Source organism: Vidua macroura, chromosome 3, assembly GCF_024509145.1.
Source record: "Vidua macroura isolate BioBank_ID:100142 chromosome 3, ASM2450914v1, whole genome shotgun sequence".
Classification (NCBI taxonomy): Eukaryota; Metazoa; Chordata; class Aves; order Passeriformes; family Viduidae; genus Vidua; species Vidua macroura.
In genome coordinates this window covers 84,616,928-84,640,905 of record NC_071573.1, presented here as the reverse complement: position 1 = coordinate 84,640,905, position 23,978 = coordinate 84,616,928, and the positions used below count along the sequence as shown (strand labels likewise).

General features: G+C 38.1%; 1 protein-coding gene across 2 annotated transcripts in view; it reads left to right on the top strand.

Moving 5' to 3' along the window:
* CD109 (CD109 molecule) overlaps nucleotides 1-23,978 on the top strand; it is a 69,234-nt gene that overhangs the window by 12,245 nt on the left and 33,011 nt on the right. For both annotated transcript variants that reach the window (XM_053973921.1, XM_053973922.1), the window contains exons 3-18: nucleotides 2,538-2,566; nucleotides 6,090-6,320; nucleotides 6,454-6,579; nucleotides 13,122-13,161; nucleotides 13,652-13,736; nucleotides 14,604-14,700; nucleotides 15,739-15,874; nucleotides 16,719-16,828; nucleotides 18,556-18,795; nucleotides 19,100-19,201; nucleotides 19,291-19,353; nucleotides 20,772-20,948; nucleotides 21,815-21,967; nucleotides 22,696-22,770; nucleotides 23,211-23,271; nucleotides 23,767-23,902. In XM_053973921.1, the coding sequence (XP_053829896.1) occupies nucleotides 2,538-2,566; nucleotides 6,090-6,320; nucleotides 6,454-6,579; nucleotides 13,122-13,161; nucleotides 13,652-13,736; nucleotides 14,604-14,700; nucleotides 15,739-15,874; nucleotides 16,719-16,828; nucleotides 18,556-18,795; nucleotides 19,100-19,201; nucleotides 19,291-19,353; nucleotides 20,772-20,948; nucleotides 21,815-21,967; nucleotides 22,696-22,770; nucleotides 23,211-23,271; nucleotides 23,767-23,902 (1,861 nt within the window). The remainder of the gene's footprint in view (nucleotides 1-2,537; nucleotides 2,567-6,089; nucleotides 6,321-6,453; nucleotides 6,580-13,121; nucleotides 13,162-13,651; nucleotides 13,737-14,603; nucleotides 14,701-15,738; nucleotides 15,875-16,718; nucleotides 16,829-18,555; nucleotides 18,796-19,099; nucleotides 19,202-19,290; nucleotides 19,354-20,771; nucleotides 20,949-21,814; nucleotides 21,968-22,695; nucleotides 22,771-23,210; nucleotides 23,272-23,766; nucleotides 23,903-23,978) is intronic.

Sequence of the window (23,978 nt, the reverse complement as noted above, 5' to 3'; positions counted from 1 at the left end):
TGTGGTGTGGACTATGGTACAAATACCTGATTTGTGTCTCCCAGTGTAATGAAGTCACTCCTGTAGCCATTGCTGTAATTTGCTGTTTGGATTAGATTAAAGCTAGCATTGCAGAACAACCATGTGCATATCTGCTCAGGCACATGAGGTAAATGGTTTCTATTCCTTGTTAATAACCAATTATCAGCAGTGACAAAGTTAGTTTTTTTTTTCCTCTGGTGTTATGGATTTTGGTTGTACAGACCCCAGCTTTAGCACAGCCTTATTTCAGAAAGGGAAAGAAACAAGAGAAGGGTTAGGGTTTTAGTGTATAAGTGAGAGAAATTTCAAGAGGTAACTTTGTACCATCTCTGTTGTTATTTACCATGCATCTTGCTCCCTTTACAATGAAATATAATGCCTAAGAAAAATTCTTCCTATTTAGCAGTAACTCACTCTGTCCTGAGTTAAGAAGACATAAGTTTCCTTTAGCAAAAATTATGTCTCAGTACAATTGTTTGAGCATGGGGTTGTTTGGCTAGATGTTGGGAATAAATCTATCAGTGCATCTCGAGGTGTTTACATCGCCTATGGATCAGGTACTCTGCAGGACTTCTGATGCCTCTCCTGTGTGCCAAGCAAGCTTGGCCAAGTGTGAGGGCTCCCTGCCACTGTGAATTGGGGCAGTTTGTCCTCTCCACTGGCTACTGAGAGAAGTATTTTGCCAGACAGTATTTTGCCAGTGTTTCTCCTGTGTGGAAAACCTCAAAGGCCAATGGGGTTGCTCAGAGTTAATGACTGCATGAGATGCTTCTCAAGTGGAGAGAGAGATGATATGAGAAAAAAATGTAGGTTTAACAGCAACATAAATACGTTGTGGAAAGACTTATGTTCCTTAGGCCCAGTACTGCCCATGCCTGTTAAGGTTTTGAATACCACAATGAAGTACTGGAATGTGCTACCCACAGACTTAATTTGTGGGATGTGAGTAATTTGGTTTAACCCAGTTTATAATTTGAATAGATGGTACATACTGGATAGCATTTTTCTTTTAGTGCCCTGGAAGCAGTCAGGACAACCTGTATTCAGTTCACTGAGATTCCTTCTGATTGCCATTGTCAAAGGAAAGAATTCATTGACTTCTAAAACTAACATTTTTTGAAGTTCAGAGGTCGAGTGATTGCTTTATCTTAGAAGCAATGCCTTTGGGTCCAGGATCAAGAAGGACATAAATAAATAGATTTTTTTTTTCTTACTCTATGAAACAGTTGAGTAAAAGATAGGTATAAACCCGTGGCTTTTTAGGAGATGCAAAAAGGTCTAACTGCATAGAATCAGCAGAAGCAAATATGAGTCAGCAGTGTGCCTTGGCAGCCAAAAGGGGGGAACGACATACTTGAGGGTGCATCAAGCACAGCATCACCAGCTGATCAGGAGAGGTGATCATCCCACTGCATTCAGCCTTGGTGCTCACCTCCGAGTACTCTGTGCATTTCTGGGCCCTACAGTTTTAGAAGGTCCTTCAGTGCATCTAGAGGGGGGCAACAGAACTGGCGACAGGGCTCAAAGGCATGTCCTGTGAACAACAGCTAAAGGCATTTGGTTTCTTTAGTCTGGCTGAGGGGCACTCCCATTGCTATCTACAGCTTTCTGAGGAGGGCAAGGGGAGACAACAGAGGTGGGATCTCTTCTGCCTCGATTCCAGTGGTATGAGGTGTGGGAATGCTTGAAAGCTGTAGCAGGGGAGCTTCAGACTGGACATTAGGAAGCAATTCTTTACTGGAGGGGTGGTCCACCACTGGAACAGGTTTCCCAGAGATGTGATTGATGTCTGAAACCTGTCAGTGTTTAAGAGGATTTTGGACAATGCTGTTAATAACATGCTTTAATTTTTGGTGAGCCCTGAAGTGATCAGGTCCCTTCCAACTGGAATGTTCTGTTCTGTTCTATTCTGTTCTGTCCTATTCTATAATTCATGATGTAATTAAGATAAGAGCTGTGACACTAATGGCTTCATGATTTAATGATATCCAGGAGTTTAACAGGATATTTATTTGGATTCTAAAAATATTTGAGGCTACATTATCTAAAATAGTTAAAGCAATAAGTTATATTAACCCAAATATATTGATATGTTAGTTACTTTTTCCCATGGTGACATAATTCCATGACGTTAATTCTGGGTGCTCCTTTGATTAAGAGTGATAAATCCTGTGCATGGTTTCAAAAATTTTAGTTTTTATCTGGGCTGCAGAATCAATGGAAAATAATAACTTGGTTGGCATAGAGGGCTGAATGGATCACAAAAGTGTTTCAGTCTCTCTGAATGTAAAGAAAAATGTTTAAGCGGAGAACGTGAACAACAGCCCCCACCAAACAGAGAAGTAATGTTGCTCTAGGTTGGCGTTCATACTTTTACAGCACTGCAAAAGGTATTTCACATCTTCCATCAACCACGTAAGGGGAGCAGCACTACTATAATGTTGATGTTTTGGTAAGTGTTTGGTAGTTAATCTCACAGATTTCTTACAGTGTGATATTTCTTCTTTTTTGTTCAGGTACCTTTGGGACTCTTGTTCTTCCAGTAGTAAGTATTTTTTTTTTCTTCCCTTCTTGCTCAGAAAATGTTGACTGCCTGTAACTTACCACCCATTGCTGTTGACGATGTATTTTGCATGTGATCCCAGTTGTTTTCACAGTATCAGATGAGTGTATTTACTGACCAATAAATCAAGGGTTTTTCAGATCAAATGTTCTGCAGCTTGTTAGAAGTAATTACAGGACTCAGGAGCTGATTTCCAGCATCAGCACAAACTATCATAGAACTTGAACTCAAAAGTTTGATTTGTGTCTTTTTTTACTGGCTGATTCCTACATCTGTATTTTAGACACACCATGAAGGCTAATTACAGCTGAAAAGATTGTGTAAAGCAACAATTGAGAAATACCAAAAAAAAAGATATTTATATGCAATCTTTGTAAGGGCTGCATTTATGGTCCTGGATATTCATCTTGAAAACCCAATCTAAAGAATTATGTATTTATATCAGGAACAAAGTTTTACCAAATTCATCCATAAGTCTGGGTATCCCTTAATCTGGTGGGTTTAAATTCTGATCTCAAATAAACTGTCTCTGATTAAATAATCTGGAAGTATTTGATCGATGGATAATCAGTGACAATGAACAGCTTAACATTATGCAGATTACTAGGTTGAAATGCATCTGTATGAACTATACATTAGCAAAAGTAGAAAATTCTGTTTATAAAAAAAAAATGAACAAGTTCCTCAGTATAATCTGGCCAGGTCTTAAAATGTTCAAGCACCTAAAACAATGAAGGGTGTTTTCCTCCCTCTCTCACTGCTATCTGAAGTGATGAAAACTGACTCATTTTTTAGCTGCAAGATTTTCTATTCATTTGTGTAGCCACAGTAGACTTAGGTTTTGTCCGAAGCGTAATTTGCTGGTAGCAGAAGGTGAGTAAGGAGTTTCTGGATTCAGCCTCATCTTTTCCAGAGGAAACAGTAGCAGCTTTGTCTGAGGTACTTGTGATGGTGGTTGGTGTTGTCAGAAGTACGTGAGATGGCCTTTTTCTCTCTTGTATTAGGACTGCCAAAATGGGGATAGTAATACCATTCATTTGGGATGTTTTGACTAAGATAAAATATTTTCACAGCAAGTTCCTGCTACTTAGTGTTAAAAGCTGCCTTGCTCATATTTGGGTTGAAAAACAACCCTTTAGAGAAGGAGCTGGTGGGGCTGAGGTAGTCACTATTACTGTAGCAGTTGTGGAAATACTCTGTTAGTGCAGTTTGTGGTGGCATAGATGTGTGAAAGAGAAGGTGGGTTATGTTGCACCTCAGCTGTCCTAATACACTGCCATGACAGGGCAAACCTCATTGTCTCTGACCTTTATGTCAAGAAAGGCAGTTATGTCACCATGTTTTGGGAAGGAAAGATCTTTCAAAATATAACAAGTATAAAAATCTAGGGAGAAACCCATGGTATCTATCATTATTTGTGGTAGGAAAGGGATACAGGGAAATAGATGAAGTCTCTAAATGGTATTTATAGAAGATTTACATTTTTAAAGAAGAAATTGAAGACAGTATTTGAAGCAAAATAATGCTGTAAAGAGTACAGTTCACTTCAATGATGAAACAAAAGCAGGCTATTTCCCCCCATTTTGATTCTGAATGATTATAATGTGTCCTGGACTTCTTGTAGTGAATCCTATCTGCTTTTTAGGGATTACAGTTTCTTTAAGATACAGTAATATTCCTAAATAAATGTTTGAGGTAATAATAAGGTAGTATTTGACAGATGCAGTAGCTAAGGCTCTTCCTCTTATTTAAGACATTGCAGAATACTTGGCATGGAATTTGGAGGGTGTTGAAATATGTGAATCATATGTTCTTGGCAATATGTGTACAAAAACCTGCAGCTGGAGAAAATGCAAAATTTCAGTGTGGAACTTTGCATCTAAAATTTAATTCTATAAATCCAGATTTAAAGGGGGGATGTCTTCTTCCCATTCATCATAGGCCTGCTTAGAGGTGAAAAAGAACCTTTTTTATTTTTCCCACTTGATTTTTTTTTCCTGGCTTGTTTTTAAAACCAGAAAGTCAACAGAGAGGGATGGAATTGTAGCTGATTCCTCTTTATAGGTAAACACACAGAGAAGTTAATGTATTCTCTACAGACATTTGCATCTGCCTCATTTGTCACCCAGTGACATTTTCCCATGATTGTGAATCCCTGTTACCTCAGTGTGCACTGTTAAAATGAGCTTTGACAGCAGTACAGCCTTTCTTTATAGCACTTGGTAGGATACTTTTGAAGTGCTGTGCCTGGTGAGTTAACAGCTGTAATTCTCATTACACTGCAAGAGGAGTGCTTCATTTCCATATGTTATGCTGAAAAACACAAGCTTGCCTTTAGTTGTCTTAACTTCAGACGTTTTACTCTAGATTTACAGTTTCAACTCCAAACAGAAGCATGTGATTAAGCTATTCAGCAGGGCTGCTTGTTGGAATGAGCTGTGTGCTGTGTTGAAACCCTTCCCCTTCCTCAAAGAGACTTCTCCTGGTGGTACAGAAGCCAGCATCTGGGCTGGGATGTTCGTGGGGTCAGTGGTTGTCTCTGAAGGCTCTGCTCAAGTCAAATTCTGGTGTGCTGCAGCATTTCTGCTTTAAGCCTTTCAACCCCTGTGACTGGGATTCCTCCCAGCTAACTTTAGGAAATGAAGTGATGCATCTGAATTATGAGCTCTAGATTTCCTCTGTGCACTGGAAAGACACAGAGAGAGAGAGAGAGAGAAGAAATCTGTGCGTGATTACTCTGACCTTATGTGGTCTAAATTTCCTTGCCAGTGATATCTCTCTCTTCTGCCAGCAGGAGCCTTCAATGTCTATCCAAAAAAAGTTAACCATATAAAATTTATGTTCCTTTATTTCTTAATATTTTGGAAGAATAATTATTTTACTTTCTAAATGAGTCACAGTATGTGCTGTAATTATTAATCATGAAAGTGAGATGAGACAAAATCAGCGAGGTTGCTATTGAAAAGCAGTACCTCACCTTATGAAAAACAAATTCTGTATTTGATTTTTCTACCCCATAGGACATAAAGCTAAAGACTGTAAGAAAACAAGTTCTCCTACTGTCCTGCTCATCTTGCTTACACGCACCTTCTTCAGATATTTTATTTTTGGAAAATTTCATTGCAAAAAGTGATGAAGAAAAATATTAGCCCATTATATCAAACCAAAGAAATTTCTAAATAATTTAAAAAAGAGAGGACAATCTACGTATGTGTAAGACTGTGAATTGCATATGAATGCATAGATACTTATATTCTTGAAAACCTGACTACTATCTAAAATCAGATGGAAATGTGTTGAAAAGCTGCTTCTGATAAGACCTTTTCTGGTAACTGTTGAAATAACACAATAAAGTCATGAATAAAATTCCCTTTGTCTTTTTGAGAATTTACGTAAGTTGACAAGTTCAGGTATATTATTAGTTCTTTTTGTCAAATGTTTTGAAATAATAGTGTCTTCAAGAATGTTTTGGATACCTAACAGAGTGTCACAATTTCTTTTTAAGCTGCCTCTGAACAGTGCCTCTGGGAATTATGATTTACTGGTGGAGGGCCGTGCTGATGGCCGGCCCATCTTCTCTAACCGTACCAGCCTGATGTACATGTCAAAGAGCACCTCTGTGTTCATCCAGACTGATAAATCCATGTATAAACCAGGACAGGATGTGCTCTTCCGGATTGTCACTGTCTATCCTGATCTTAAACCTTACAAAGTGTCTCTGAATGTGTATATCCGAGTAAGTATCCACAGTTAGATGTTACCTTGTGTCACATGTTCCAAACTTCTGACAAATACAGATGCTATTAAATGCTGCATAATCTTGCTAGCAAGGCCACTCAATTTAACATGCAGCTTGACTTTTCTCCTAGGATCCTCGGAAGAAATTGATTCAGCAGTGGTTGATGGAGGAGGGTGATTTGGGTGTAGTTTCCAAGAAATTTCAGTTATCAATGAACCCTCCACTAGGAGACTGGTCCATAGAGGTGGAAGTGAACGTGAGTATTAACATTGCCAAATCACAGAGAGATTGATTTCTTCTGCTAGATGTGTATAAAATTCTGTTTACGTTGCTGAAACCAGTTATAAACATGGATCATGAGATGAGGAAATCTTTCCCTCATGTGAAATATTGGGCAAGATACTATGCAAAGATAATATGCAAACCTCACAAGATTTTCAATAGTGTGTGGTTTTGTAGGGAAGAATACAAAAACCCGCATACATACTTTATTCTAAGGTCTGTGTTTTGATTCCAGAATAAAAATAGTATTAAAAAAGTGAGGTGTTGTAATATTAATATAAAAGCAAAGATCTCATGGAGTAGACTTTTTTCCTTTTTAAGTGAAATGCCCTTATGTTTATTTTGCAAGCAGATACACAGGAGTTTGTTGTACCATGCTGTGCAGCCAGTCAGTATCTCAAGGGTTGAGGAATCAAGACTATTTACAGATCTTTGCCTAGTTTTAGGCGTGTTTCAGCAACTCACAGTGAATGATGAGTTACTAAGGAAAAAATAACGTTGTAAAATAGAAAGGATGACTAGTAATACAGGACTATTGCAAAACAAAACTGGAAGAGTCTGTGTTGCATGTTGCTATTGGTAGTAGTTCTCTCAGGCCAATGTTTCAAGCTGTTACAGTCCTCATACACCATGGAACATGTTTCAAAAATAGCTGGAGGTTTAGCTGTTCAAAACTTTGTGTGTCAGGGTTATTCAGCCTACTTTTTAATACCTATAATTTGGGAACTGCCTTTCCTATTTGGCTTGCAGTGGCTGTTCAGAGACTTTTAGCAAGTATAAACAGGACTGCTTAATGTTAAATAATGAGGGAGATGATGGGTAGAAAGGAGAAAAACTCACGTGATCATGTATTACTTGGGAGCAACATTTACCAGTACCAGTTATATGTTTGATAGATTTCAATAGGCTTAGGCATGTGAGGGTGGTGCTCAAGTGAGTGTCAGGACTGGATTTTTCAAACACTTTGTCATATGGGTGTGGAGTTGTCGCTGTTGTCTGTGATGGGAAAAATGTATGAAGTTGTTCCTGTGCTCCTCCCTGTGCTCTGCCACTCCTTCCCAGCCCCTGCCTGCTGTTCAGTGCCCTCTCAGTCCCGCTGAAGCAGCTGTAGTCAGGCTGAGATCTAAAGTGCAGTGGGAAAGTGACCCAAACTGAAAAGCATCTGTGTGTTTTTCTTGCTCCACACCAGTTCACTGATCCAGCTGAGAAGCCATCCCCACTCACAGCTACTGTAGGTGCTTTTCAGCAGTTGGGGAAGTGTGGCTTAGACACAGAAACAAAGGCTGGTGGCAGTGGTGGACTCCTTCAACAGCTCACATGCCAAGCGAAAAAGTGTTTGTGAAATGTCGCTTGGGCTTTCTGCAAAGGCCTGAGTAATGCTGAAATTAGGAGATAATTGATGAAGGAGTTGTGGCAGCTGTTTTCAGGATCTGAATGAGTGCCACTCCCTCCTGAAATAAAACCAAAGAGAAAAAAAATTGTAAAGTTTAAAGAAAAATGCCTTATAAATTCATCTGGGCTAATGAAACAGCTGTGAGACAAATGACGTGAAACCTTAGTAGAGTGTAGTTGATGGTATTCTAAATTTTAGCCATGCCACAGAAGGTTAATGATCTTGGAAAATATACGTCAGAGTGAGAATGCCTCTCAAGTCATGAGTAACAAGGAGAAAGTAAATAGAGAAAGTTTTGTTTCTGTCTATTTCAACATATAGCTAAAGGGCATCAGGTAAAGGAGGTAAAGAGTGATTTCAAAATGACTGAGACATCATAACTGAACTGCAGCCCACAGCACTGGCAGTTGTTGTGAATACTGAAAATATAGATGGGATCAAATGGGTCTGGACAAATTCTCAGTACATTCCATTGAGAGCTGATAGTTAAAAAAGCCTTAGGTGTGAGCTCAAGACACATTGTCACTCCTCGCTGCCCTGGTTGATGCAGTTCCCTGGGTGTTCTCTATTATTTCATGGTTGCCTTTTTGGAAGATGCATTCTAACAACACAGATTGCTGGAGTAGCTGAATACAAAGGTACCAAACTTGTGTTAAAAGGAGATCAGGCTAAATGGGTCCTTTTGGCATTTAAACTCTTTGAATTGAAAATTAAAATAGAGGAGAAAAAGAAGTGTATATTATACTTAAAAAAAAAAAAGAAAAAAAAAGTTTTAGACCTTGGTGTCCAGAAAAAAAAGGCAACTCTTGCAGTGCTTATCCTTTGGGAATAGAACAGCAACCCCAAGTCCCACACAGAAATACTTACGTTTACTTTCAGGCCCTTTTTTGTTTACACCTGCTCTGCTTTAATTTTCAAATTCCATGTTGAATATAATGACAAAGCAATATGCATTATTTCTACAACATGTGCCTACACAGCATCTTCATTGGATCAGGGTGTCATATGCAAAATACAATAAGTGACTATTGCAATATTCACACTATTAGATTAGGTCTGCCTAGTGTGTTTTCTCACAGACTTATTTTTCTGAAAGTGTGTCAACCATTGGATTATTGAAACCTGCCAAACACCTTGCAGAATAAAGGAAAAGAACTTTTCTAATGGGAAACTCTATTCTCTTGGTTGCAAGAGAGTTTATGCTGTGAAATACAAGATCATGTGGGATGGGATTCAGTTTGAACATTGAATTGTGTAGGGGTCTCTGTATTGGTGATACAGTGGAGATTTAGTGGGTGTTTAGGAAAGCTAGTGAGTGACTGGATCACTCCTAGTGGATATTCCTAGCTATTAGCTGGATCTTATTACTCTCTATTATGGAGCAGTTCTGCTGTTCAAGGAGGGTGTAGGTTTTATTGTGTCACATATAAAGTTGCATAGATTGACCAGTCTCTTCTTGGTAAGAGAGGTGTGTCACTGAGAACTTAGATTTACTGCTAAGGAAGACTTAGTATATGACTGGGATTTTTAATAGATATGTCTGTCCTTAATTAGTACTGCCAGCTCTGGCTCTGCATGGCATCCAGCCAGCTTATGGATCTGTTGAGACTTTAGGAGCATCTTCATATGGCAATCCCAGACTGATCTCTGCATGTCTTAGTTGTCCTGGTGCCATGACCTGGGCTTTCTAGTTAAATAGCCAGCCTTTCTTTCTCAGTTTCCCTCTTGTCTTTAAAGAATTGTTAAATAACGTTTCCTTTCTCGTGATTACAGATCTGTTTCCAAGTGTACTGAGTCTTGATTTTTTGGAAGTGCTTCCTCTGAATCCTGTTTTAAATCAGGTTTTGGCTGCTTGCTGCTGTTAAACATCCTGTAGTATTTTTAATAAAAGTTCAGGTGTTAGTACAGCTGTTCCAGGAAAACTCAAGACAGAGTAATTACAGTCTGGTTTCCAAGTCTCTACCTTGTGTTTTAGTTGGATATCTTATATTTCCTGTTGCTGAAAGACTTGTAGGTGCTGAGTTTTTGTAGCATGCACCTCCAACCAGAAGTTGTTTCTAGTTAAACAGCATTTTGTAATATAATTTATGGAAGTTGTTATGTATAAAGTTGTGATCAAATACTGAAGAGTAGTAATGTTTCAGGTGCAACAAGGGATTTCCAAAATATTTTTAAGCATATTACACTTTTTTAAAGCTTCAGCTGCTAAGCAAACTTTCAGAATCAACTGGGAATGATTATATACTTTACATGTTGAATTTTTTAGCTTTTGAGGTTTAATATATGTTGCAGTGTATCCACAGCGAATTCTGTCATGTTTTGTGCTAGGTCATTTATAGATTTCACGTTAGATGTGTTAAGTTTAATGTTGTATATAAAATTGCTTAAAAACTGTGTCACACTTCTTCAAAATCAGGCTGTACATAAAGCCTTAGGCATTGCCTGAGTATTTAGTAGTTTGCAAATGTGCACAGATATTCAACTATCTGCTGGTGTAAATAGTGGTGGCACTGGTGGGACTCTGACTAGTTTCTGGAGACTGCGCTATTGAATTTGAACAGAATTTCATTTTGGGGTTTGTTTCTTGCATGTGGAAACAAAGCACGGAAGTGATCATGAAGTGCTTCTGTTGTTCTGTCTAGACAAAAATCTGTTTTATTCAGCTGCACAGCCAAGACAGAAGAGTGCTCCTGACAGGGCCTGTGAGACAATGAGGTAGCCCCAGGAATGCAGCTGGTGCCAGCGCTGTGCTTTTCCAGGGCAAAGCCCTGGACCACACCCAGAGTCTTTCCCCATGCTCTAACAGTAATGCTAGTCAATGTCAGAAACAAGTAAGAAAATTGACCCCAACCAGATTAGTTTCAGGGACTTTCAGTTGCCAGAGAAGAAAAAAAAATCTCTGGGGAATGGCTCCTGTGACCTCACTTTCATTGGATCAGACCCAATGAAATAAAACAGGACAGTTCACCACAGCAGAGAAGAATCGAGACTGCAGTTGTTAGGGATTCTTGGATGTCAGGATTCACAGCATCTAAGGCTTCCCTGCAGAAAGGCTCATCCTCATCATCCCAGAACACTTCTATGGATCTCTTTTTGGCACTGTTTTCTTACTCTGGGTGATTGGCACAGAATGCAGTAGGTGTTCTGCAGTTTAAGAAATGCTGATTTAGAGCAAAATGTTGTTAGTCTGGAAGGGTGAGTGTAGTTAAGAAGCAGGAGAAGGCATGGAAGACAAAACCTGTACTAGAATGAAGCAGCTCTGGAAAAAAATGGAATAGGCATGGTGTTGTTTTCCTATCTTAAAGAAAACCTCTAAAAATCTCTCTTGGGTTGTGCATGACTGACTAACTGCTTGTCTCAAAAGCTACTATTCCTGGAAACTGGTTTAACAACTTCCACTTCAGTATATTTGAACAATATTTGCCAGAGAGACAGCCTTGCCCTAATGAACTAAAATGATTGAGTGGTTGAAGTGCTGTTACTTGTCCTCCTTCAGACCAGCTTGGCTAAAAAATGTGTTAGTGGAAAATCTGGTTTGGTATTCACATCCTCAAGATGACCAAGTCTTTGCCTTTCTCTGAACTATGAAGCATGGCTTGATTTGTGTCACAAAGCTTGTCATTTTAGAGAAGGTGCAGCCAGGAGTACTTGTCTCACTGTGAGCTCTGTTTTCTACTACTTACAGTTATCTTAATTTCTAATTGTACTTTTTAAAAAATTTATTTTTACTTCTAAGATGATGGGAAACAATATTTTATATTCAAGGGAGATACTTTTTAACCATGCTGTCTGGGGTAACATCTTGTTCAGGATTTGCTTTATGGCAAGGGTCACATATATACTTAGTATTGGAAATAAAAGCTGTACAGAGAACAAGGTGTGAGATGAATTCACTGCAGGACATGTCCCTAAAATACATGTTCCTAAGACTACCTGATAGGAATCTGATTGTGGACTGATTTAGGCATGTCAGTGCTGTAGCATTTTGCGTTGCAAATATTATGAGTTGCACAAATGTTGTGAAAATAGCTGATTCTGCATGTATGTTTTCAAACCTAGGAATAGAAATATGGCAGTCATTTTGGTGATCAGCGACTTAATCATCAAATCAGCAGCAATCTGAGTTTTGCTTTGATAGGAGTATTTCAGTAGGAGATGTGTAAATACAGATTCGTAAAGGGCTTGGTCTGAGATGCTCAACTAGCAAAGTTGTTGATCAGGTAACAAAAGTTTATAATTGTTTCCAGTTTAGGTCCTGGTCCTAGGGTTTTACCATAGGAGTTCTCAGTTTACCCTCTCTTGCTACAAACAGTCATTCCTATCATATACATCTTGATGCCACCTGACAATTGCTTATCCATATTCATTCTTCTTTTCCCTCCTGTAGGAAATGAATGAAAAATTTAGGAAAATAGAAGAGAACACAAGTAACGGCACATTGTGTGGTTCCTTGATTTCTTGCCTTGATTTTAAGTAACAAATAGCTGAGACAAGGAGATAAAACAAAAGGGTATCTCTGCTGAAATAAGTATGGCTGTAGACTGTAACAAAACTGCAGCCACCTTTTGCATAAATGTAGAATCATAAGATTATACAAAGTTTAGAAATGCTCTCATCCACAGATAGACTCTGTAGGAGCTTCTTGTTTGTACAAGTTAATTTAAGATGAGCTAGCAAAGATGGTGCTGGTATGTCAGTCTTGTTTTATCATGATGACTGTGACTGCTTATGCTAGGTAGTTTTATGCTAGCTAGCTCAGGTGTTCAATCTTTTTAGTACAGAAACCAGGTATATGTAGATGTCTGCAACTGGAAGCTGCACAAGCTGTTCATGATAAATACTTACATGTGTCTGCTTCACATGAACGTCTGTGTCCTTCTGTTTTGTAAGTATATACTGCTGGTCTCTACAGGAGCTGATAGTGATTGAGCTATGATTTAAAATCACACCATGTCAGAAATTGTAGTTTAACTTGAATATGGGTGGGATTTGGCCAAGAAAGTATGTTAAACTTACTAATCTTGTCTTGAACAATATTTGCCAGAGAGACAGCCTTGCCCTAATGAACTAAAATGATTGAGTGGTATGTATATGTATTTTCTCATACGATTTTTTTTCAATAGGGTCAAGTTCATTATGAAAGATTTAAAGTGATGGAATATGGTAAGTGTTATTTAGTAGTGACCAAAATCAGTAGTGATTCTCCATTAATTTATACTGGCTTCCCTTGTCTGGCATGAACATTTTAAATACTCACAGAAAGTTTAATTTCCAAATCTTTGGCTTCTCTGAGACTTCTCTGAGACTGACCAAAAATACCATCTTATCAGCTGCCCTGTTTATCTTTGGTAGTTTTACTGTGTAGTATCTGGTTGTGAAGTTTGCTGATGAATTCTGTAAAGGCTGAATAAGCTATACCTTTTCTATTTCAGACTTAGAAGCTTATTTGCTGGCTGTTTTTATGATACTTTTTTTCTCCTTTCAACAAAATGTTATAGTCTGGCAATTGGGTTAAAAATACATCTTACCTTTTATTAGGAAACTTAGGAAACTAGTAGTGTTTATCAAATTACATGTTCTACTCTTGTTACTTCAAAAAAGGAATATTCCTTCTGTGAATTTAATGCTTCTTGTAATTTTTCTTTTTTTTTAGTTTTACCAAAATTTGATGTTATGATAACAACACCCTTATACTACTCTTTGAGAGATGAAGATGTAACTGGTGTTGTCTCTGCAAAGTAAGTAAATCACTGATACCATTGTCACCCTGACTCTTAAGTGTTATCAGAGTTGTTCCTGTAACTATCCTGTAGTTTCAGGAACATATTTCCTGTAATTTCTTTCTGTCTGCTTTTCAGCTTTGATATTACTTAAGTGGCTGCATAATGATTTAAAGTACTTTAAAGTTACCACACCTGCATGTATTACTGCTGAGGACTAGAATGATTTTAGGTGTCCTATCTGTCCCGATGTTGTTCCTTCCCTCTTTCACTTCTCTGTATAACTTGGAAAACATTTATACAAAATTTTATTTTATTGCTGCTTAGTGACTGCAGGTTGCTATTGTCATCCTAAGAAGGGAATATGTTACAGTTTTCAGATTTGCCATAGGTGGACATTGTTTGCAGTGATTTCTTGAGACTGTGATTACTAAACAAGTAATAATAATTATTAATAAATATCTGGAGATATCTCATTTTGTGTTAGCAGTGTTTGGTAAGCACTTCCCACATCCCATTTTAACTCTTCTGCATATTAGTTACGATGTTACATCAGTGTTCTGTTCAATAACTTGCTTTCAGCTTTTAGCTTAGTATAGGTAACTTTTGTACATCATACAGCCCATAATCATTTTAATAGGCTCATAGAGCTTGTGTAGTGGAAAGAGCAGAACTATGTATCTTCTCCAGGTTTTGGGCTTCCAGCTTTAGTGCTGCTGAACTGGTGTCAGTATGGTGAACTCCATGTTTCAAAGTAGAAATGTGTTCTACCCATGTCTGAGGCCAGAGAAGAATGTTTTAGCAGGATCTTTTGCCTTGAGAGCTCTTCAGAAGCCCAAGTCCTGGAAGGTGGTGTGTTGTTTGACTTCACCTGATGTGTTTCAGGTACACATATGGAAAGCCAGTGAAGGGAACTGTAACAGTCACTTGCCTTTCTGTTTCTTACTGGGCAAACAAGAGAAATATAACAACCACAATGGAGGTGAGTCATCTCTTAGTAGTTTCTTTAAGTCTGTGTCCTGTTGTCAGTTAAATGATGCTTGGAATCATTCCTGAATGCCTAGTTCAGCTGGAGAGTGTTAAACTCTCTTTATTTCCAGCCTAAAGCATCTAAATTCAGACTGTTTGTTGGGAATCATACTTGGCACCTGAGCTTCATTTACTTGTGCCTGAGGTTATTTTGGAGTATACCAACTGACCCAGGTAGAAAGATTTTCCAGGAGCTGCATAGGTGCTGGAGGACCTGTGCTCAGGAATGTTCCCTTGACTCTATGTCTGTCCTGGTACACTGAGCTCTGTGTCACAAGGCTGGAGGAGAACACTCCAGTTGTCTGGGTGGAGCTCTAGCATAGTAGAAAACAAAGCATTTTGCCTGCTAATTACCAGCAATTACATTTGAGTCTACTGCACTAATTGTAACCTGAAGCATGAAATTTAAAAAGACACACAATTTCAATCTGAAGGCTTAAAAGAGGTGATGGATTCGTTGCAGTCTCTTTGCAAAATCAGACATTTTACTTTTGAGATGTAGATTGTTAAAAAAGGTGAAATTTTTCCTGCATGAAGTGACTCTAATTTTCTGTTTGCTGACTTCAGCCACTGTCTGACTTCAGTACCTTCAGCAGCACTTGGTCTACAGAAACTCTGAGCTCAGATACTGAATAGGGTATACCCCTCTCCTCAGGCAGGAACTTGTTTGTTGTATTTTCCTGTAAAGCTTAGGTACCACTGTGCTAGCCATGGAGAAGTGGATAATTCTAGAAATTAGGAAAAAAAAAAAAAGTAACTTTTTCCCTAAAGCATTGTTTCCTCTAAAAAAAACACTGAACTTCTACTGGATTTAGTAAAAATGGCTGCTGATAGCAAAAAACAAAGGGTCAGCATTCATAATTTTCTGATGTTCACACTCCAGAACTTGTATTTGGAGAGAGCTGGAGGACTTAACCAGAAATAAGTTACACTAGACAGGAAGGTGTCCTTGGCTTTTCTGGCTCAACAGTTATTTTTTCCTACATGGCAGATAAATGGATCTGTGAATGTAACCTGTAACAAGCTGATGTTGCAACACTTGAATGCTGAGCAGTTGTGGCACCAAGGTGACAGCGATTACATAGAGCCGATAGAAATGATCGCAGTGGTGACGGAGTCACTCACAGGTATGTGGGAGCTCTTCTGGCAGAAATTCAGAGTGCCTTACTGCTCTGTGGAAGAGGTTGGAGCTCTGCAAAAGTATCATGCACTGATGTCAGCACACACCATCCATGTTCAAATGTATTATCTGAATGTCGCTTGCCTAGAAATTTAATAGTGGAACCAGCTGTTAACTCAGCAGAATAGACTTCTCTGCTAAATGATTTATTAAATAACTGTGAAACAGATTTTGATAGGAGCTTGAAGTCAGTGACTGATAAATGAGAAGAGCAGGCATAAAGAATTGCTACCATTAGCCTGAATGTTGCAAACTTAACTTTAATCATAAACTTACCTGACATTATGTATTTGTAAGCCACATTAGTAGAAAGAATTCCCTGGTCCTAGGTTGTACATAGTCTAGCCTCTTCCAGATGGACTGATTTGCAAACTGAGGGTTTTTTGTGAGTTCATGTTCCACTGCACCTTGCACATTAGAAAAAAAATCATGTGTACAAATTTTCTGCCTGTCCCAGAAACTAGGTTTCATTACAGACTTTCTGTAGAAACCCTGGCAAGGTGAAGCTGGCTGATTTGGGATTTAGTAAGTTTCTTCCTTGTGTCATTCTGACATAGGGTGTGTGAGTGGAGCCCTGTGTGGTCTGTCTTATATTGCATTGTGGCAAGCAGTACCAGTACATCTACCACCTTGTTACAGTTGCTCAGCTAGAAGGATGAAGAATGATAGGAATGGAAATGGTGAAAAATATGATAGAACTATTTCAAAGTCATAGGCAGTAAACTGTATTGCTGCTAGAGTAATATATGTGTTAAATGCATCTTGTCTAAACACATACAATTATTCAACAGGAATCTCCCAAAATTCAAGTACCATCATATTTCCAAAGCAAAGTGACTATTTTATTGAATTTCTGGACTACACTAGAGTTATAAAGCCTTCTCTGAACTTCATAGCTACTGTAAGTTATTTTGTTTGATTATCATCTGTGGATAAAAAATGTGACTTCTCCTCTATGCTTAGATAGCAAAGTTTGCCTTGGATTTTTAAGTGTACTTTACAGATTTGTTTTCAGATTCTCTCTTTTTTTCACAATACATATCAGCAAATACTAAACTTGGAGGCATTTGCTCTAGAAAAGGGTAAAGTGGCAGGGAATGCTGTAGTCTTGGCAGGATATATTTGTGTATAGTTTGTCATTTCTCTTATGGAAGAGAAATCTTCCCTAGCTGTTTTTTGTGACTGTGCTTTGAAACAACACATCAGTTATTAAGTTTCAAACCTCTTTATGGTATTTGTATATCTAACTCTCTTTCTCTCTCTCTCTCTCTATATATATATATATACAAATATATACTTTATATAGTGAATTTGTATATTTAAACAGCTTTTACATAACTCAGTTAAAACTCATCAAACCACATTGCTTTCAAGTGAAAGTGTTGTTTTTCCCTATTGTCCTGTCTTATTCATGCCAGCTGCAGTCCACTCATAGAAATATTTTATGTTCTTCATTCTGTCCCTCATCTGTATTCAGTATTTCTACATTTTGCAGAGGTTGCATATTGTATCACTGCATTTTGCTTGAAATGAGGAGTCAATTTTACAATTCTTGAGCCTTTACTATATAGAAATGTGGCCTAAATAGCAGTGATTTAGGCTGAATATACTCTTCCAGAGTGGATTGGCTCAAGATGTAGCTTTATGCTAGCCTGATCATTTGGGCTTTTGGTTTTTGTGCTTTTCATTTTCTTTGCTTCCCAGTTTGAATCCACCTGTTTTTTAGTCCTCTTCCAAAGATTAACTGAGTGAGAGATAGCTGAAGCATCTGGCAATTCTTGCAGCTGGCAGACAGGAAGGTGTCAGTTGTGCTGCCAAAGAAGTGTGAGTGAACAGCTGCTGCTGTTACTACAAAGTGGAGATCTTACATGAAGAGCTATACTCTTCAAAGAGAGAACAGGGAAATAGTGGCTGAGGAGGAGTGGTAATGCAGTGACATCTATGGGCTGAAAAAGGAAACGTTCGTTCAGTGCTTTTAAATATAAAAGTTGATTTTTTTTTGTAGTGTATAATGCAGAATAAGAATGATTTTACTGGATGAAAATCTGCTTGAATGTGGGCATCAAGGTTCTAAGTTGTAGTGCTGATTGATATATGATGGAGTGCAGAAGTTGCACACTGTCAATTTTGGGCCTGGTTTTAGTCTTCAACTCATTTGATGAGTTCATAAAAACATCCAGCTCAGCACCATGTCTGCTCATCTGACTCATTTTCCCATATTATGTAAGTGTTAGGTTGCCCTTTCTTGTGATGGTGAAATGCAAGTGATAAAATTAAGTATTCAGACTGTAGGTAGGATATGTAAATTTACTTGAGACACAAACATTTTCAACTAGAAGAGTAATTGGGAGAGCTGAAATGTAACATGTGTCCTTTCAGTTCCATCTACGTTGCTTTTACTCTTTTTTTATTCCCTGGAGTTATGAATAATTTTGTTCTTGTCTGACTTGCCTACTTGCAGTGCTTACTGAGGAACAGAAATAAAGCTATTGATGTGTGAGAAATCTGAGAATGCATTATTTTTTTATGTGATGTGAGTGCAAATACATTGTTACACGCTACGTGTTGTGCATTTTAGCTTTCCCCTGTTTAATGGGTTTGATAAGTGTTTGCTTTCTTTTTGTTTAGCTAAAGGTGTCACGTTCTGATAGCAACCAGCTGACAGCTGAAGAGAGGCAGAATCTTGTAACAATTACTGCACAAGAGTCAGACCTGCTTTTCCATCACTCTTCACTTTCTCACCTGGACAATGAGGCAACAGAGGAGAGAAATATGACAGTCCATATCCTGAACTACACAGTTCCAGAAAATGGAGTAATTGATGTTGAGTTTCCAATCCTGGCTGATACCAAAACTCTGAGAGTTCAGGTACTGCTTTGTAACAGGTTGCTTTGGAGTGTTGACACACTAAATTGCCTGGGCTGGGATCAGTGATATGCTGTCCTGCTATCTGCAACAGCTGACAGGTCACCTATTGTTATTTTTGGTACTTCATGTTACAGCTGGAAAGAAAGTGAGAGATCCTGTCAAATGGGATTTAATAATTGCACCATGATATCAAAAGAAAGAACCCCAGATACCCAAAGCATAAAGAGGACTTTTGCTAAGGCTGCCATGCTCTTGTAAGCATTTTGCTGTTTTGTTAAGAGGTTTTTTTTGCACTGTCTTGCAGGCAGAGTTCCTCAGCAGTAAGACTGACATAGGTGTCTATGATGTGTTCAGCTCCCCCAGTCAGACTTATCTCCAGGTTAAAACAAAGAGCCAGGATATAAAGGTATAGTCTGAGCCAAAACTTGTGTCGATTAAAGCCTAGTTATTTACGGTTTTTCCATACCCATCCATATGAATGTGTGCTTTTCCTAGGCTGGGAAGCCTTTTGAACTGAGCATTGCAAGCAACAAGCCAGTGAGAGAGTATCACTACCTGGTAAGTTACAGGCTTTACATATGGGGACAATCCAAGGTGACTTTTACCAGCTTGAGAAATGCTCCAGTGAGTGGAATGTGATTAAACATTTGAGATTTGACATTTTTAAATTGTGCTTTGTGGAAGAGAAAGCCCAAAAACTTCCCTTCCATGAGGAGGGTCCTTTTTGAAGGAGAACTCTCTTCTTCTACCTAGGAGGAGTGTCCCTGGCACTGTAAGGAAGTGCTTCTGGAAAAAAGTGCTTCTCTGATCTGGGTGTTGGGTTATCACTGACAGCAGATGTGAGACAAGGCACAACTGTAAGAGCAATACTGTTTCTGACTGTGCAGAGCATCTGCAATGGGAGAAGGGACAAAGACATCCCAGGAGAAGCCCAAACTGTGGCTTTGTCAGCAGATGCAGATGGAAGCAGGGGCCTGGTGGAGCCTGTCTGCAGATTCAGGACTGTCAGGCTGAGCCTGAGGGTACAGGGTGAGAAGAGCTGCCTGCTGGGGAAACATGATTGAGTGGACAGAGGGGCACTGTTAACAAGGGAGATTTAGAGGAAACATTTAAAATAAATGTCTTGGGTAGTGGCTTAATTGCTCAGCTGCTCTACTGTGTCTTGAAGGATCAGAAAGATTTATTATATATACTATTATAAGTTCCCCATCCTGTCTTTAAGACATGCCTGTCTTTTTCACAGTCTGCCTCTTAGTGACCGTGGTAGCTAGGATTCTTTTTCTTTCACAGACTGTAACAGTAAACTGAATTAGGAAAAACATGTAAAATTTGGGCATTCATATATACTTTCTAAAATAGAAACATTCTGTAGAAGTTTTAAAATCGATCAGGTCCATGCAACCAAAGGCCCTTCAACTCTTTCTCTTCATTAGTAAGTGTACAGTCCAGTAGGAACAAATTTAGAATGAAAAAATTGATACTGTGGACCTGAAATCCAGACTAGCTCTAATCTGATCTGTTAAAATGAATGCCTGCTTTTAACTGGGGCACATTACTAGACCCCAGTTCAGACTCTCCATGAGGTAAACCAAAGTGATCTAAGTAAGCCTGTTTTGGAGGTTTGCTTTTAAAACTATATGCCTGATCCAAAATCAAATGCTGTTACAGATAACCCCCATGAGCCAACCCTATTACTGTTGCATATTTATGTTCTCATACCATATGTGTGCACTTGTTGTTCTTTACTTGTCCATAGTGATATAGGAATTAAAACACAGAAAAAAAATTCTATTATTTAAATATTACATCGGCTACCATTTAAATATTACATCTACTAGTTAGGAAAAAAAAAATGAATCACAGCTATGTATCTCTTCTCTAGCAGCTACTTGTAGAATCAATTGCTGATGACATACCATATGCTGATCACTTGAGGATCCTAACAGTCTGAGTGTTTGATTTTTTTTCTCTTTCAGGTATTATCTAAGGAACAAATTGTGGGTTTTGGCACAAAGGCTACAAAAACATTCACTTTAACAGCAGAAAATTCCTGGGCTCCTTTGATATCTATACTTGTATTCTATGTAGATGAGCTTGGAGTGGTTGTAAATGATGCTCTCACTGTCCCCATCCGGCCTGCTTTGGATGACAAGGTAATTGTATTGAACTTGAGTCTGACACCATGGTTTTGTCTGGGTGTTGTCTGGTAGCTTAAAAAAAAAATATTTTAGATCATAGGATTGTAAATGTAAAAAATTTTCATTGAGGATATAATCTGAAGTTTGTGCAAATCTTTAGAAAGACTTTTGATAATACCAGTGCAATTAGGGTCCAGGTTTGGCATATTTGAAAATGCTGTGTTTTCCACATAAACAGATGTACAGCATCTCCTTGTGTTTTTGGTGGTTTGGTCAATTACTGAGCCAAAGGTTACTCTGGCCAATACAGTGACAAGGTATCATAAGTGCTCTAAGGGTAGAATTGTGAAAGTTTATAAAGACCTTGCTCTAGCTAGGCAGTGGTCACATTGTGACCAGTGTTTGTGTTTCATGTGACTTTCCATACTTTAGCTCAAAAAACTTTGAAGAAGAGTGGGGAAATGCCTATTGCATCAATGAATTGATTTTTTCCAGCTTGCTTACCAGGATGAGATTTGGTCCTTTGTGCAAATAAAAGCCTCACTATAACTTTTTATGGATTAGACCATCCAAAGGCTGGATGGGTTCAAATTTTTTCTCTCCTCTGGAGACTTTAATACTTACAACCAGAAATCAGTAGGGAGCCTGTTTGTCCTGCTGCATGAAAAATGTCTCCATGTGCCTCATGAGTTATCCAAGTTACCAAAGGTCCTAGGAAAAAGACTCTCAGAGGTCCCCAGTGTCCCAAAGGTTCTAGGAAAAGCAAATCCAAAGTCTTAATTATAGCCAAATGATCTAAAAAACCTGCTTCCTGGGAGTTGTTAACAGCTGTAAATATCACTGTAGAATTTAAATCAGTGCTGTCTTTCACTTTTTTCTAGATTAAAATCTCTTGGAGCAAAGATAAGGCCAAGCCATCTGAGAAAGTCTCTCTGAAAATCAGTACAACAGAGCCAGGATCAGTGATTGGACTTTCAGTTATTGATAAAAGTGCAAAGCTTCTGGGAGAAAGTAGTGACATAACAGAAGAATCTGTAAGTATATAGGAAAAGGAGGTTGTCATTATTGTGTGTTTGAAAGATGTATGTTTGTGGAAATGTTGCAGATTATATGCTGAACAAGTAATGTTCTTTGAGCAGGATTTTTAGCCTGTAATTATGCAATTTTTTTTTTACTTTTGCAAGTCACATGAGTGGCAGAGACTGTAAGGCTTAAAAGGTAAGAGGCACAGCATTTCCAATTCCAATCAATACTTCATTGTTCTTCATTTGATAAATTGTTAAGACTTGTCAGTTTCTTCTTTCAGAAAAGCCAGTGTCAGAAAAAAAACCCTAATGATTTGTTCTTTGTGCTATTCAAAATTAATAATATAAAATAAAGATTTTTTTTTTTCTTGGGAGTGCAGAATAAATTATTCATATGTTTAAATTACCTTTGCTTGCAGAAGCTCTACTGCATTTACAGTTTGAAAGAACTTACAATATATATCATTCCTAAAGTGCTCAAAGGACATTGCCTAAGTGCCATAAAATATCAGTTGGCTTTAGGCTCTATTCCAGGCTTGTATACAGTCTTGGTCACTCTTCCATTAATCATAAAACCACTACAGCCTAACCCCCTTCATCCTGTCACAGATTATTTTCTCTTTGGCATGAAAGCTAAGCAACCTACAGCTCGTGGTATGAATTAGCAACAGTGAAAGTTCTTAGAACTGTGAGTTGGCATTCAGTCTGTGGATGATTTTGTTTTTCTCTTTCCTTAGGTCCTCCATGATCTCAATTTATACAGCACAGTGCAGTATTTCCCCCTGGTCAGAGGTTCTTTTGGTGTATTTCAGGTACTGAGGTTTTTTTTCATAATTCTAGGCTGCTGGTTTTTTTACTGCTTAGTGATAGGAACATCACTTGCTAGAAAAAAAGTGAACTTTCTAACTTTTGCAACTATAGACAATGTAATGTTTTCACAGCTAATATGTATTTCACATTGTGAATTTTGTCAATATGTAATACTCTGAATACCAAGGAATATATTTATACCTCCATAAATACAGATTGCTTTATGCTTGATATAGTCTTCACTATGAAAAGTTTTCATTCAGGCAATAATCAGATTCATATAATCTCAGGTTTTTAGGTTTCTGTATATTATTTGCTTTGGTTTTATGCTTGCTTCATGACTTTATTTACCTAAAAAGAAAGAAGATAAAAAGAAAATAGATAAGCTCTGTTGATGTCCTGAATGTCCTGTATTGAGATATACTGTATAAATTTTATCCAGAAATGCAGCCTTTGGGTATCAACTGATGCAGTTCTTGAGGAGGATAAGGAACATTTTCTTTGTAAGTAGTACAACAAATGAAGCCAAATCTAATTTACTGAGTGGGGAAGGAAGTCCATGGGATAGGGCCCCTATTATGTCTTCTTACTGTGCATCCACCCTTGAAAATCGTTACCATTTCAAAGGTTCAAGACATACAAAATTCATACCATCACCATTTCAGAAATTTTCCTTTTTCACTGCAGTGACATTACCCCTAAAAGCCTGAGGATGAGTGGAATTTTTGTTTGCAGCTCCAGTTGATATATATTGCAGTGGTTTGTCATGTGTAGCCAGATTACACCAGTTTCATCCACACTCCAGAGAGGCCATGTAGAAATTTGTGTGTGAAACTTTTTTTATTCTTAAAATAAAAATTTCCTAGTGTCCCAGAGTAGGCTTATCATATGTAACAAAGCTATAGATTAGACTCCAAACAGTATATTAATTTGACCGTATTTATTTGAGCTTTCTAAATATAGATATTTGGAGTAGGACAGTATTTTCTATTTTGTAGATGGTGGAGTGATACCTATAGAGGATGGTTTTGGTGATGATATGCCGGTATCTAAAAACAGACCTCCTGATTTCAGCAATCTCTATGTGAGGACACATTTTCCAGAGACTTGGCTTTGGATCGACACTAAAATGAGGTATAAGTTAGAAGCAAAAGGAAAACAATTTGCACTTGCCTTTTTTTTTTTTTTTTTTTTTTTTTTTTTTTTTTTT